Source organism: Alnus glutinosa, chromosome 13 (assembly GCF_958979055.1).
Source record: "Alnus glutinosa chromosome 13, dhAlnGlut1.1, whole genome shotgun sequence".
Classification (NCBI taxonomy): Eukaryota; Viridiplantae; Streptophyta; class Magnoliopsida; order Fagales; family Betulaceae; genus Alnus; species Alnus glutinosa.
The window spans coordinates 5204085-5220378 of NC_084898.1; the positions used below are offsets into that span (position 1 = coordinate 5204085).

The window sequence follows — 16294 nt, forward strand, 5'->3', positions numbered from 1 at the left end:
GGAAAAACCAGTTTTTTATTAAATTTAAAAAAAAACGAAAAAGAACATTTTTTTTAAAAAAATGAAAATTATTTTTTTTAAAAAAAAATAAACAAACCAAAAAAGAAAAAGAAAAAACAGTTTTTAATTTTTTTTTATTTTTTTGGTATAAATTTTTGTTATTTTATATTTTATAATAATTTTTTTAGTTTTTATTTTATTTTAATAATTTTATGAAGGGTATTTTTGTCATTTTAGGGACATTGACATTTTTTAGTAGTTTAGGGGGGGACATTGACACAATTGGTAGTTTGAGGGGTACATTGACAATAAAGCAGTAGTTTGAGGGGGTTATGTGTACTTTTTCCTTTTATTTAACAATTATCTCATAATGCTGACGTGACAATATTAACTAACGCTTAGATCATTCATTGTTAATAATAATAATAATAATAATAATAAAGAGTTGGCTGAAACTGACACGTCGACATTATGAGATAAAAATGTAGTACATAATATTACTTGTAAAATCATATAATGTTGCACACATAAATCCAAGCACTTATTTCTTACTTAAATACTAAGTCAATCAAAAAGTTCTAATCTTGATATTATTTACGGATTCGGCTTAGATTTAGTTTTAGTTAGATGATGTGCAAGTTGTCAATGCAATCAATTCAGATAGCCTGATTTTCAATAGATTTGGGCATTTCATTGAGAGTTTACAAATATGAGTTATGCTCTATGAGATATTCTCATGTTGTTTATGTAAGGAGAGAGGTAAATTCAATAGTTTATTGTTTAGTTAGAGCGGCCGTAAAATATTCTACAAAGTATATTTTCTTAAATCCCAACTGTCACGTCCCTAATTTGGAGAAATTAAGAAGGTGGAACCTAAGTAAAAAGTATATTTATATTATTGTCGGAGTTTTAAAGTGTTCACTTACCCGGACGCTGACAAGCCAAAAAAAAAAAAAAAAAACCTCTTCACCTGAAACCCTACAATTTATATCACGTAATGACAAGTTCTTCAATATAAAACTTTTTAAAATTAAAGAAATGATTATTGTTCAAAATTTTTAAAATATATATCCGTGTAGTAAATTGGGTTGAAATAATTTCAGTTAAAAAAAAAAAAACAACAACAACAACAACAACATTGTCCCAAAAGAATAAGCTATACATTTGATACCCTCTATATGGAATGGTATAGGTCGACAACGGCCCAAACCCATTAACAGTGAAACCGAGCCCATATGGACCAAGTGGCTAACGACATTGACCAAACGAGTCCACCCGGCTCGCACTGGTCAAGCATAGCGGTCCAGTGAGCGGTTCACCAACCGGCTCGGAGTTAAAGCCAGAGCGATTTAAAACGAAAGCATTTTCGCCGTATCCTTCTTCTTCTTCTTCCTCGGCTCTCAGAGAAAGACGAACACGCGCAGAGAGAGAGAGATGAGCGGTCACGATTCCAAGTACTTCTCCACCACCAAGAAGGGTGAGATCCCCGAGCTCAAAGAGGAGCTCAATTCTCAGTACAAGGTCTCTCTCTCTCTCTCTCTCTCTCTCTCTCTCTCTCTCTCTCTCTCTCTCTCTATATATATATATATATATATATATATATATATATCTTTCTATCTCTATATATGTGTATGCGTGTGTGTGTTTGGAGCTGTGATCTGCGTCGATTTGGTTTGTGATTTGAGGAAATGCTAAGTTCGTGTCCAATTGATGAGAGTAGCGAGCAGATCTGTTGGTTTTCGATTTGATTTGTGGTCTGATAATATCGGATTTGGCGTTGTGTGGTTCTGGGATGTTCACTGGACTGTGCGGATCGGATTAGTGTTACATCTTCGTGTTTGACGAGCTTTGTGCTCCGCTTGGTGGCCGAGGAATCGCTGGAGTCGGACTGAAAATCTGGGTTTTCTGACTCTCCGTACGATTTGGACGTTGCGTGAGGTTTTTTTTTTTTTGTTAGTTCATTGCTTTCTAGCTGATCTAGCCGTGCATTGTGGATTTCGTGATGGCGTTTCCAAGTTTCTCTTATGGATGAGACTTCTACGGATTTAAATTGGAATTTTTAAGTAGATAAGGGAAAAATGCTTTATCTCCTGTTTCATTGTTGTGGAATCGCAGGAAATAGAAGAAAATGTGGAATTTGCTTTGTTATCACTTTAACTCTGACTTGTTTTGACGATTATGATTTCCATATCAGCTATTAGGTTACAGCAATCATTTAGGGCATTTGTGGATTTTTTTTTTTTTGTAATGTTTTGTTCACAAAACCTAGGTATAATTATGGTATATTGCTTTTTGGGGTTGTAGGAGTAGATATGGAAACTACGTATAGGTCAGGGGAGTTCCAATTTAATAAGTAATAAACCAATCTCATTAAAAAAGCATAAGGCTCTTCTTGGTAAACTAGGAGTATACAAGCAAACACCTAAGTAGAAAGAGAAAAGCAAGTTAGAAGGTCGGCAAAAGTAAAAGATAAAAGGTGGACATAAGCCGTAGTCCAAAAGTACAAAGTAAGATAGAACGGGGAAAAAATCTGTTCCAATGTGCTTTCCAAATCCTTAAAGCTACTATTGTTTCTTTCCTTCCATTAGCACCAAAACAGGCAAATAGGCGACATTTCCCAAACTACAGCGCTCCTTGGCCTTCCAGAGGACCACCAACAAGCAAGCAAGTCGATAACCTGTCTGTGCATGACCCAAGACATCCCGAAACGATTGAAGAGAGAACTCCACAAAGTAGAAGCCACATCGCAGTGAAGAAGGAGATGATCCACTGACTAGGGGGAGTTCCAATTTGGAGGACAATATGAAGAGATAGGCCATTGTATCTAGTGGAAGGAGTAGAGGTTTATCATTGCTTTTCTGGGCTTAGGAATAAATGTCAAAACTAGCTTTACTCAAAAGGAGTTCAAATTTATAGCATGAGTGGAAGAGTTAGGCCATTGAAAATGGAGAATTATTCAGGCTGAAATGTTCTTGAGCAGCTTAGTTTTGGAAGTGAGAGAGGTGTATTATGTCGGGAAACAGAATTATTAGCATCCAAAAGCTCATTTCAAGATGGTTAATAGCCTATTTCGAACATATTTTTTTGACAAGACAAGTAAAGTTTAGTGTGGGTCCTTATTAGCAGGGAAAATGGCCAGCCTGATCTTGAACTCTTTTTCCATTTTATTCTAAGAATCTGTTGAAACTGTTGCCAGCTTGGAGAAATTTGATGCTATTAGTATGTAGATGTGTTTTATCTCTGTTTACTATTTAACAAATATAAATGATTATTGTTTCTACATTACAAGAAGGTTATATATTTTTGTTGGGCTTATATTTTTTTTTTGATAAGTAATAAGTTGGTCTTATTACTTATATGTTGGGCTTATATGTCATGCCCTTTACTAGATAGTTGTTAATAGCCATGCAGTATTTGCTGCATAATTTGTTAGTCTTCAAGCTCTTTTATTTATTTTTCAATTTATAAATGTTAAGGTTATGTAATTATCATTGTTCAAACTTTTTTTTTTTCTTTTCCTTTTGTGCTTCATCAGAAACTATGTAAATCATAATCTTTGTTTATTTGTTTTTTAATGCCTTACGCAGGATAAGAGAAAAGATGCTGTTAAGAAGGTGATTGCTGCAATGACTGTTGGGAAGGATGTTTCATCTTTGTTCACGGATGTAGTGAATTGCATGCAAACAGAGAATTTGGAGTTGAAGAAGCTTGTTTATCTGTATCTTATTAATTATGCTAAAAGCCAACCTGACCTAGCAATACTCGCAGTAAATACATTTGTGAAGGTAAGAAGTAGACTTGAATCTTCTGTCTAGCATAGCTTACATTAGTTATTCTCTTAGTATAATTATTGACATCAGAAGAAGAGCGTACTTTTGAAAACATCCATTTTTTAGGGGTATCTCTTAGTAGAACAGCAATTTTAATAGTGTGCAAGAAATGGATGTGTGTTTGTTTTTAAGCATCCCCTGCTTCATTGGGGTTGAAAACTCCTGTCAATAGTATATAATATTCAACTTGCTATAATAATGCTTTTAGCAATCTCTATTTAACTTTTACTTTATGGGCATTTATGCAGGATTCACAGGACCCAAATCCTTTGATTCGAGCGTTGGCTGTACGGACGATGGGATGTATACGTGTTGATAAAATTACAGAGTATTTGTGTGATCCTCTTCAGAGATGTCTCAAGGTGATTTAAGGGTGGCATTTTTACCACATCTGCCTAGTGTTAACTTTTGACAAGTCATACGGTCATAACTTATTAGACAACATTCATTTGCACCATCCTATCCATGTGCCTGGCTCAGTCGGTGTTCTATTCCTTGAATTTTGACCAGCAATTGAGTTTTTCTTTTTTATTATATTTTGACAGGATGATGATCCATATGTTCGCAAGACCGCCGCCATATGTGTTGCAAAACTTTATGACATAAATGCTGAGTTAGTTGAGGACAGAGGTTTCTTGGAATCTCTCAAGGATTTGATATCAGACAATAATCCAATGGTTGTTGCAAATGCTGTGGCAGCTCTTGCAGAGATACAAGAAAATAGCACTAGACCCATTTTTGAGATCACTAGTCACACACTCTCAAAGCTCCTTACTGCTTTAAATGAATGCACAGAGTACGTTTGCTTCTTACTTTTATTGATAATGTGAAAAAACCTATTTTTTTAAGACTGACAAAGTATAAGGTGGGACGTCAATTTGCTCCAAGGTATCTGCTAGTCTGCAGCAGATGTTATAATTTTTCTTTAATCAATTTCATCATAGTAATATGCTGCAAATAGAAACTTTATGAAATTTTTTAACAATATTTAAGTCAAAACATCTTAAATTTATTATTTTGCAGTATCTGGTCCCTAGTTTAGTGATGCTTCTGTATTGATTTACTGAGAATAGCATTGGTTGTCATCCTTAGTCCCAAGCTGATAATTCTTGTCTATTCTAGGTTTTGTATAGCAGAGTGGTCAAAAGCACTCCGGGCACTTGTCTAGCCTCTTTTATATCGTTGACTTCGTTTTGTGTGTTTTTTTCTTTTTTCTTTTTTATGCTGCAATGGCCTTTGGTTTGCTTGTCTAATTTTGGTTGCTATACATACTTTTCCAGGTGGGGTCAAGTTTTTATCTTGGATGCTCTTTCTAGATATAAGGCACCTGATGCTCGTGAAGCCGAAAATATAGTTGAGCGAGTTACTCCACGACTGCAACATGCTAATTGTGCAGTTGTACTTTCAGCTGTTAAGGTGGCATTTATTTCCATTTATTGATTGGTGTTCTTTTTCAATTGTCAGTGTTTTCAACAGTTACCAACTTGTCAACTATGTTGACTATCCATCATCTTTACCTTTTCCATTTTTTCCTTGCAGATGATCCTCCAACAAATGGAACTTATCACCAGTACTGATGTGGTTCGAAATCTTTGCAAAAAGATGGCTCCTCCTCTTGTGACATTACTTTCTGCAGAACCTGAGATACAGTATGTTGCATTGCGAAACATCAATCTTATAGTACAAAGACGGCCTACTATCCTTGCCCATGAAATTAAGGTCAATTCAACTTTATACATGCTTATACACCTATAGATGTACTTGCATCCAATGTTTTAAGGAGGACAAGCTTATGGAATGCTATTTTCTTTTATAGGTGTTTTTCTGCAAGTACAATGATCCAATCTATGTGAAAATGGAGAAATTAGAAATCATGATAAAGCTTGCTTCAGACCGAAATATAGACCAGGTATATTCCTTTTCTAGGAGTGGCTATTGTCAGTTTGTGTTTGCCTTATCTCTAGTATGTCTTCATCAGAGTTTGTGATGCTCCCTTGATTGACCTTTCTGCAGGTTCTATTGGAATTCAAGGAGTATGCTACAGAAGTAGATGTAGATTTTGTCAGAAAAGCTGTCCGTGCTATTGGTCGTTGTGCCATCAAGCTAGAAAGAGCTGCTGAGCGATGCATTAGTGTTTTGCTCGAACTGATCAAGATTAAAGTTAACTATGTGGTTCAAGAGGCAATTATAGTTATTAAAGATATCTTTAGAAGATACCCTAACACGTAAGTCATCTTTCTTTCTTGGGAGGGGTATAGGAGTTCTTTTAATAGCATCTTAGTGAATGATCGAATCTTCCTTCCAAATTTAATTGTAAATCTCTGTTTTCCCATACAGCTATGAGTCTATCATTGCAACACTCTGTGAGAGCTTAGACACTTTAGATGAGCCAGAAGCTAAGGTAGCGCTTCTTCAGATGTAACAAATCCGCTATAAAAGCTTTAAGCTTTATGTTATCAGTTATTCCTAACAAGCTAATATTTCTTGCCCCGCCAACCTTCCCCCCCTTCCAAAAAAAAAATCCACCAGGCATCAATGATCTGGATAATTGGTGAATATGCGGAAAGAATTGATAATGCTGATGAGCTCCTTGAAAGTTTCTTGGAGAGTTTTCCTGAAGAGCCTGCACAAGTACAACTGCAATTGTTGACTGCCACGGTTAAACTTTTTCTTAAGAAGCCAACTGAAGGCCCTCAGCAGATGATTCAGGTTCTGCTTTAATACTCTTCAAGCATTTGTTTAGATCAATTGTGTGTTCCAGCTTTCTTTTTCCTTCAGTAGTCTTCAAATGGAATTTTAGACTACTGAGTTGATTCAGGTTCTGAGTTGATGGAGGATGATTGTATTTCAAGGATACAGAGTTGATGTGGATACAATTACTTTTGTGGAAAATCCAGGTGGATCTTCTGTCATAGAGTGTCTGGATTGACCACATTGTATTCTAGAAAAAGGAGGGAAAAAAACTCTTCTAAAAGAGGTTGAATTTTATTGTGTCCTAAATGAAACATTTTCCTTAAATATTAGGGTAAGTTATTACAATTTTGTTGTGGTAAAAGTATTTCTATGGTTTGTGAAGAAGTATCCAAAATAAGTTATAAGTTTACTGGAAAGACGACATTCACAAAACTAAACAAAGCAATATACAATGTTGTCAACAACCTGAAACAGTTTTTTTCTTTTAAAAGCAAGAACAGCATTTCTTAGTAGCTAATGCTAATGAATCCATGCCTTGCTCGCCGATTGTTATTGTTTGTATATATTCATTTCCTGAGTTTGGCTTAAATATCTGAGTTAATTCATTAATTCAGTTATTTATTGGTTTGTTATTATTTAGTTTTCATTTGGTGATTCTGTCATCATATATTGTGTTTGGAGGGAGTGTGGCTTTTCTGGATTGTTCCCTGCATAAGTTTGTTGAGACAAATACTTGTAAGAAGTCCATATGATGCTCCCCGACGGTACATTTATTGCCCATGTGTCCTTTAAGTAGGCAAATCTTAGATTGAATGTGAAACAAGTGCAGTGTTAACCATGTTGAAGCAAATATTATCATGATGGGGATATCATAGTTAAATATCACTCTTTCTGCATATGTAGAAAGATAAGAACAGCATTCTGTGCTTGATATCATATTTTGGGCACAACTGGAGCTTAGTAAGCGGTGTTTATTCTAAACTGCTAACTTTTTTCTTCAACTACGTGTAAACACTATACAGTCTTTGGGCTTGTTTTGAGGCAATTTTTTTTTGATATGTTTACAGGTTGTTTTGAATAATGCCACTGTGGAGACGGACAATCCTGATCTGCGAGATCGTGCTTACATATATTGGCGTCTCTTATCAACTGATCCTGAGGTGTGGTTTCGCCAAAATGAACGTTAGTTTTTGTATTGATTTGAGATACAGCTACATTTTTTAAAGTTAGAGAACGAGGGGGATGGGGGTTGGGGGGGGGGGGGGGGGGGGGGTTGCTGGGAGTCCTCATGCTTATACCACATTTAGCACTTCTATGTCAATCCCTCATTGATTGGATGGCCAATCTCAGCTCAACAAAGACTTATCGAAATTTTATAATGTTGGCTACTCAAATATTATGTAACCATCATGCTTGTGCCTTGTCCTAAGAATCTAGCCAATTTCACCTTCTGTAGGAAAGAGCACGATTGCATTAGGTAGTCAGCCTTGTCTTACCCTTTAGGGTTTTTACAACACTTGTCTGGCTGCATGCATGTATAATGATAGATGACGTTAGGACCACAGTTTTGAGTTGTACATTAACAGGCTTATGTTCTCTCTCTCAGGCGGCTAAGGATGTTGTCTTGGCTGAGAAGCCTGTGATAAGTGATGATTCAAACCAACTTGATGCAAGTCTTCTGGATGAGCTTCTTGCCAACATTGCTACTCTATCCTCTGTTTATCACAAGCCCCCAGAGGCATTTGTAACACGTGTGAAGACCACAGCCCAGAAAACAGAAGATGATGATTATCCTGAGGGGAGTGAAACAGGATATTCTGAATCACCTTCTCATGCTGAGGGATCTTCTCCACCTAGTTCAAGTAATGTTCCATATGCTACTGCGAGGCAACCAGCCCCTGCACCACCTGCACCTGCACCTGCTGTTCCGGTGCCAGATTTGCTTGGTGATCTGATAGGCCTTGACAATAGTGCTATTGTTCCTGTTGATCAGCCGGCTTCTCCTACTGGGTAAGTATGATGTAATGTCTTAGCTGTCTGCTTTTTGTCATAGGACTCGTGACTTTTTTTTTCTTGTAACAGGACTAATGTGTGATGAATGTTGGAAAATGTTCTATTCTTTCTTGAAGTAATCCAGGAGCTTGTAAATACTTAAGAATTGCTGTATCATTAAGTGAACAATTATCACGTTTTTCAATAATTTATAAAATTGGAGTATCTGAATTTACTGATAAACTTGGCATGATATGTTTTGCTTCAAAAGATTCCGATTACTTTGTTGCTAAAATAGGAGTAACTTTAGTGTGCATGCATTAAATTTACTGATTTTTCTGGCCTTTGTTGCAGCCCTCCATTGCCTGTTTTACTACCAGCATCAACTGGCCAAGGTTTACAAATTAGTGCACAGCTGACACGACAGGATGGTCAAATATTTTACAGTTTATTGTTTGAGAACAACACACAACTTGCACTTGATGGGTTCCTGATTCAGTTTAACAAGAATTCGTTTGGTCTTGCAGCTGCTGGACCCTTAACGGTAGTTATTACGTTAATTTTCCTGTTACTTGTCATTAATACATGGTTGAGTGGGATTTTCTGCTTTGGGTTGTGGGGCTTACTTCCTAACCCTAGTATGTTTCTTGGATGTCTCAGTAAATTTTCATATTGCTGTTTCTCTATTTATTGATTTTTAAATTGTTACCTTTCTATCTATTAGGTTCCGCAAGTGCAACCTGGGACATCTGCTAGGACTCTTCTGCCTATGGTTATGTTCCAGAATATGTCTCAAGGCCCCCCAAGCTCACTTTTGCAGGTTGCTGTGAAAAACAGTCAACAGCCAGTGTGGTACTTTAGTGATAAAATCCCATTGCATGTGTTCTTCACCGAGGATGGGAGAATGGAGCGTGGAAGCTTCCTTGAGGTAAAAATATATGTAGTATTTTCATCATGTTGGAATAATGTGGTGGGTTTCACCACTTTTAGCAAAAATATAATAAAAAGAAGAATAAGAAGGAGAGATAGGGAGTATTAAAACTTCACATTACTGCTTTGCTTTTTTGTGCTTCTCATTAATTAATTTAGGATGTTATTTAGTTTTGCTCTCCATTTAATTTAGGATGGGAGAATGAACCTCTATAGTCAGAGACATTAAAATATCAAAACAACCTCATTTTTACTTCTAAGAGAGTAGAGCGTGATAGAAAACTAAATTGCCACTGCAGTCCCCAATTATAGCACTAGTGTAGGTAGCCATTCTTTACTCGCATATCTTGTGTTGTGGTATCCATCTTGATAAGATTAAGAATAGAACAGCAGTTGGAGGGAGAAACATTTTAAGACTGAAGTGTAGGTTGAGAAGCTTGGTAGATTCATGAAATAATATTGCACACAGCTTGTTGAATTTAGGAACTACTAGTTTCTTTTTTTTTATAAGTAATGCATATTCAATCAAAGCGTAGAGGGGCGCAGCCCTAGTACACATGGAATACACAAAAGAACTCATAAATCATAGAGAAAGAACATAATTCTAAGAATTCAAAAAAATTAGAAACAGACACTATGCCATGCCACTCTTAATATATACAGGGTGTGTAGCATCATCTTCTTCAATTCTAACTATCCATTCTCACAATCGTCAAAGCTCTTGCGTTCCGCTCTCTCAAAAGACACCACATCAAACACAAAGGAGCTAACATCCTTATGTTCAAAACATTATGGTTGCCCAATTGTCTCCTCCAACTCCCCAACAAATCGCTCACCTTGCGAGGCATAACCCAATCAATTCCAAACAACTGAAAAATCGCACTCCACATCTCTATGGCAACCTCACAATGAAGGAATAAATGATATTTAGACTCCTCAAATCTTGCATAGACAACATCACTCCCTCACAATAATATTTCTCTTTCGTAAATTATCCAAAGTTAATATTTTTCCAAAAGCTGCTGTCCACACAAAGAATGTCATTCTCGAAAGAGCCTTAACTTTCTAGATACTCTTACAAGGAAAAATGGAAATTGCAGGATTAGATAATACTTGATAGTCAGGCTTCACTTCAAAGAATTTCCTTTTAGATGGAATCCAACAAATTATATCATCACTTTCTAGATACTCTTACAAGGAAAAATGGAAATTGCAGGATTAGATAATACTTGATAGTAAGACTTCACTTCAAATAATTTCCTTTTAGATTGAATCCAACAAATTATATCATCGCCGCCATGCTCGACTCTTTGAGAATACAACTCAAAGAACCTAGAGACCACTTCCACCTCCCAATCGTGTGCAGGTCTAATAAATATAATATTCCAATGAATGTTTCCATTGTGGAACTACATATTCTCCGCCACCCACACATTCTTACCACACGAAAAAATGAACAAATTGGGAAATAGGACCTTCAATGGTTGTTCCCCACACCATACATCATGCCAAAACAACACTTTAGAGCCATCTTTTACCTCATAACTCACATGATTAGCAAAATCGTCCCACTTCCTCTTATACATTTCCACACTCCCACCATATAGGGTCCCCCAACCTCCTTTGAACACCAACCTCTACTCATACTATCATATTTAATGTCTACCACCTTTTTCAACAAAGCATCCTTTTCTATAGCAAACCTCCACAACCACTTGTCCAAAATGGCCCAATTAAATTGAATCAAACTTTTCACCCCTAACCCCCCCCCCCCCCCCTCCTCCCGAAAATTATTGGAGAACATATCTTCGACCAATTCACCAAATGAAACTTATAGTCCGTTTGTTTCGACATAAAATGTTTCCGTCGTAAAATGGTTTCAGAAGTCATTTTTTAGGAAAATGTTTTTTGCCGAAAGCATTTTTCAGTGTTTGACCTATACTGAAAATTGCAAATATTTTTTATATTTTCATTCAATCATATTAACTTATAAAAATCAATTTTTATTCACAACATATAAATATTAATGTAAAATAATAAAAATCGCTGGAGACGAGATTCTGTCACTGACCGGCAGGATTCCGGCTACTTTCACTGGATTTCGGCTACTACTGCCAAAATCCAAGATAAAGGCTGAAATCTAGACAGTTTTGTCGAAAATCTGGGTTGGCCGGAATCTGGCCATTTGTGTCAGTAGGTCGGAAGCTGACCGTTCTGGCCAAATCCTGGCCAGGTGGCCGGGAATCGGCCATTCTGGTCGCCGAAATCTGGGCTGACCGGATTCTGGTCTTCGGAATTCGGCGACAGTAACCGAACGTTGTCAGATGCGACAGTAACCGAACGTTGTCAGATTCCGGCACTGGCCAGATTTTGGTGGTGGTCGATTGCTTGAATGTGAAGGTCGACTGCGTCATTTAAAAGAGGGTCTAATGCATATGCCATCTAGGGAAAATGATGTACGCTTTTAAAAAACGTAAATCATTTTCTGAAATTTACTAAGCATTGTTTGTCAAACAGAAATTATTTTCCGGTTGACTATTATTTTCGCCACCACGTAACATCGGAAAATGCCGAAATCATTTTCCAGAAACCATTTTACGTCGAAACAAACAGAGCATTAAACTCATCACCAATACCTCCCCAAAGAAAATCCCTCTGAAGTTTGTCCAATCGATTAGCCACTCCTACTGGAATAGGGAAAAGGGACAAATAATATGTTGGTAAGTTAGAGAGAGTACTTTTTATCAAAGTTAATATACCTCCCTTTGATAAATACAACCTCTTCCAACCCGCCAATCTATGCTCCATCTTCTCAATAATGCCGCTCTAAATAGTGGAAGCCTTATAGTGAGCACCCAAAGGAAGACCCAAATATAAATGTAGCATTAAGACGACTCAAATTTTCCACGGCTATGAAATTCCTTAAACACCGCCATAATGTCCTTTAAAGCCTCCCAATATTTCTAGAAAAAAGCCATAAAAAATCCATCAGGTCCTGGCGCTTTATCTCCATTGAAATTCCTCACCACCTCCCGCACTTCTCTTTCCATCCAAGTTCTCTCCCCGTCATCAATAGAAAGAAGTGAAAAATCACATCCACTTTTGGTCGCCACTTATATTATTCACGATACTGCTTTTTATAGAAATTCACAATGTGATCCTTGATTACTACTGACTCAGTCGTCGTGCTCCCATCAACCACTAAGGACTAAACCAAATTATTTCTCCTTTGCGAATTTGCCAACCAATGGAAAAAATTCGTATTGTTGTCGCCCTCTTTCAACCAAAAGGCCATTGACTTTTGTCTCCAACTCACTTCTTCAAGATAGACACTCCGCTCCAATTCTCTAAAATACTATTCTCTTTGAATATTTTCAACCTCAGATAATGATCTCTCCTTTGCAATCAAATCCAGCTCACAAAAACACCCGCTGCCATCTCCTTCTTCCGCTTCCCTACATCCCCAAAGACCTCCTCATTCCATTTTTTCAAGTCAGCTTTTAGGTGCTTTGAATTTCTGTCCCAACACAAAACTAGAAACACCCTCATAATTTGTAAGACCGCCACCACGTTTTGACCTGCTCTAAAAAACCCTTTGATTGTAGCCACATTTTTAAATTTAAAATACTTCCTACCTCTGCTCCCCACCCCACAATCGAACATAAACAGAAAGTGATCAGACAGTAATTGAGGAAGACTTCTCTGAGACACATCTCTTCGAAATTATTCTTATACCCATGCATTGACTAGGGGTGTACAAGAGGGGCGGTTATCAACCGAAAATAACCGGTAACTGCTAATAACTGCTAACCAAAAAACCGAAAATAACCGCAACTGGATAACCGGGTGCCCGGTTGTGGTTACCGGTTATTGCATTCTGAAAAACCGGTTAATAACCGGGTAACCGCAACCGGTTTTTATTATATAATAACCGGATAACCCTAAAGGCCTAAACCTAAATCTCATTCTCGTCTCTTCCCTCTTCAGCTCATCACGCCGTCGCCCAACCCTGTCTCACCCACTTCTGCATTGTCCTCCTCCAGTTCTCTTCTCTTCTTATTTCTTCTTCAATCAACTCATCACGCCATTGCCTTACTCTCCCAGCCCGTCTTTACTTCGTCTTTTTTCTTCTTTCCCTCTTCTTTCTTCTTATCTTCTTCTCTTCTGGATCTCTGATCCATACCCAAAAGGTACATATATTCCTTAGATGTTTTAGGACAGTTGACGTGCAAGGGTGGCTGGCGTTGCCTTGTGAAGCTTCAATATTGCCTTTAATTTGGGGATTATTTACATGAGACGTCAAAGCAACAGCTCAAGATAAGATCGAAACCAGACCCAGTCATTATCTCAGTCGACTGTCCTAAAACATCTAAGGAATGTACGTACCTTCTGGGCATGGATCAGAGATCCAGAAGGTAATAATAAGCATAAACCCAACCCATCAAACAAAACAAAAACTATAAAAACCCCAAAAAAAACCCAGAGTCATTTCTCTCTCACACTTTCTCTCGTAGATTCCATTCTTCTCTACATCGCAGTTCCAATCGGTACCTTTCTTTTGCTAATCTCGGTGGTAGGATGCCATTTTTATGTTTTACTTTTTTCTCGTTTTGCCAATTTTCCAAAAGATGATTCATGATTGGTAATTTTTAGGACAGAAAATGATGTAATTGAATGCAAATATTGGATTTTTTTTTTATATAAAAAAAATGAAAAATTCAACATATATGAAAACCGGTTAGCCGGTTAATAATTGGGTTAAAATAACTAGATAACCGGCAGTTAATAGAAACTGCAACCGATAGCCGGTTGCGGTTGCGGTTATTGAAATAGGAATAACTGAGGACCCCGGTTGCGGTTGTGGTTATGAGCTAATAACTGCTACCAGTTGTACACCCTTAGCCTCGACTCGACCTGTACGACATTAAGGTTGGCAACCCGACATGAACTCAACACAAAATTAGAGGGTTAGGGTCGAGGGGTTTGACCCGTTTAATTAAATAGGTTAGATTATGATTGACCTATATAGTCTTATACTTATGCCTCGAAATGACCCGAACACAAATTGTCATCCTTAAACCACCCTAAGAAAACAAACAGCTCTGAGCTTGATTCTGAAGTATAAGTGTTAAAAGAAGGAACCCTTGACCGATGAAACAAGTTGATTCAGAGAATGTTTTCACAATACATGTAGATTTTGAGTTTATTGAAGTCTTGATTACGGCATTGAAATCTGATACTTCTTCCCATCTCAGACATGGAGGTCCCTTCCTGATTCAAATGAGGTTTCGAAGGAGTTCCCTGGTATTGTGGTGAATAACGCGGAAGCGGCTATAGACCGGCTAACTGCATCAAATATCTTCTTTATTGCAAAGCGCAAGCATGCAAACCAGGATGTATTCTACTTCTCTGCTAAACTCCCTCGAGGGATACCATTTCTGATCGAACTCACAACTGCCGTCGGAACCCTTGGTGTCAAGTGTGCAATCAAGACACCGGGCGCCGAAATGGCACCTCTTTTCTTCGAAGCTATTGAGACTCTCCTCGCGGGCTGAATCTGTTAAGTGATGTTAATGTGTATAATTTTTTTTGTATTTCTTTCCTTCGATTCTTATCTGTAAAATCTATATTAGTCGTTGAGATTTTGGCTGGTCATTTTTTTGTGCGTCTTCTCTGCTATTTGCAGTATTTGTTAGCTGTCCTGCCGCTTAACATTTTGTTTTTAATTTATTCAGACTCTTGAGATTTTGGTTTCAGGAGTTCTGTGTTTTGATTAGGATCCATTGTTTATGGCTTCCTTCTTGTTTTCCATGACACTTGTGATCTTGTAACTGGTTACAATTTTTGTGTACCTCAACTTATACTTCACTATTGTGCTTGCATCTGTCCCGGGAATTTACATAAGCCGGAATCTCAATTCGAGTATTTTTATATGTAATACTAAAAAAATTATTGGTTGATAATATATATATATATATAACAGTAATTTATCTTGGAATAGTAGAGATTAAATGGATAAAGTACACATAATCTCCTCAAACTATCTCATCATTGTCAATGTCCTCTTCAAATTACTAATTGTGTCGATCTTTTCCCAAAAAGTTATAAAAAAAAAAAATATAACTTAAAAAAAAAAAAAGCTCTCTCTCTCTCTCTCTTTCTCTTCTATACTTGTTAGTTATTTTTTCGTTTGTATCGTTTTTTTTTTCTTTTTTCTTTTTAATTTTCTTTTTTACAAAAGTTTATTTATTTATTATTTGAATTTATAAGGACATTTTGTCTTATTGAAAACATTTATGGTCATTTTGTTTTTTTTTGTTATTCTTAGGAGGTGACAATGACATATTTTTGTAGTTTGAGAGGGGGACATTGACACAATTGATAATTTGAGGAGAGACATTAACAATTGAGTAGTAGTTTAAAGGAGGTATATGTATTTTTTTTCAAATTAAAGATTGGTCATTACTTAATGTAATTGGATTTTGATACGAGATTGATGAATGATATTGATCTCTATGACACTAGAGCTTTAGTGAGAGACTACTCAAGCGCTCGAAGTTTACCCACATTCTAGTACTGTATATTAGAGTAAAGTTACACTTACAATTCTTTTACAATGTGCGATGGAAACCGCATCAACCACTAACAAAAATTGTAACACCCTCTAATTACATGCTAACACTTGTCAATAAATTATAAAAGAGTTGTAAAATAGTTGTAGGTCTACTATTTTTTCAATTAAAATATATATATATATATATATATAATTGAGAATAATTGTTGACTACAAAATGTTTTTTAATCAAACTGTGGGTTTTTGTAAGTAATATCCATTATGGGAACTATCA

General features: G+C 36.7%; 1 protein-coding gene across 1 annotated transcript; it reads left to right on the plus strand.

Annotated features, from left to right (window-relative positions):
- The first annotated feature begins 1361 nt into the window (after nucleotides 1-1361).
- Nucleotides 1362-15314, plus strand: LOC133854088 (beta-adaptin-like protein B). The gene is made up of 15 exons (XM_062290115.1): nucleotides 1362-1521; nucleotides 3588-3785; nucleotides 4079-4192; nucleotides 4376-4626; nucleotides 5111-5246; nucleotides 5370-5549; nucleotides 5647-5739; nucleotides 5844-6055; nucleotides 6168-6231; nucleotides 6360-6539; nucleotides 7592-7684; nucleotides 8131-8534; nucleotides 8871-9060; nucleotides 9241-9444; nucleotides 14702-15314. The coding sequence occupies exons 1-15, from the start codon at nucleotides 1435-1437 to the stop codon at nucleotides 14999-15001; spliced, it is 2706 nt and encodes a 901-aa protein (XP_062146099.1). The 5' UTR covers nucleotides 1362-1434; the 3' UTR covers nucleotides 15002-15314.
- The last annotated feature ends 980 nt before the right edge of the window (nucleotides 15315-16294 follow it).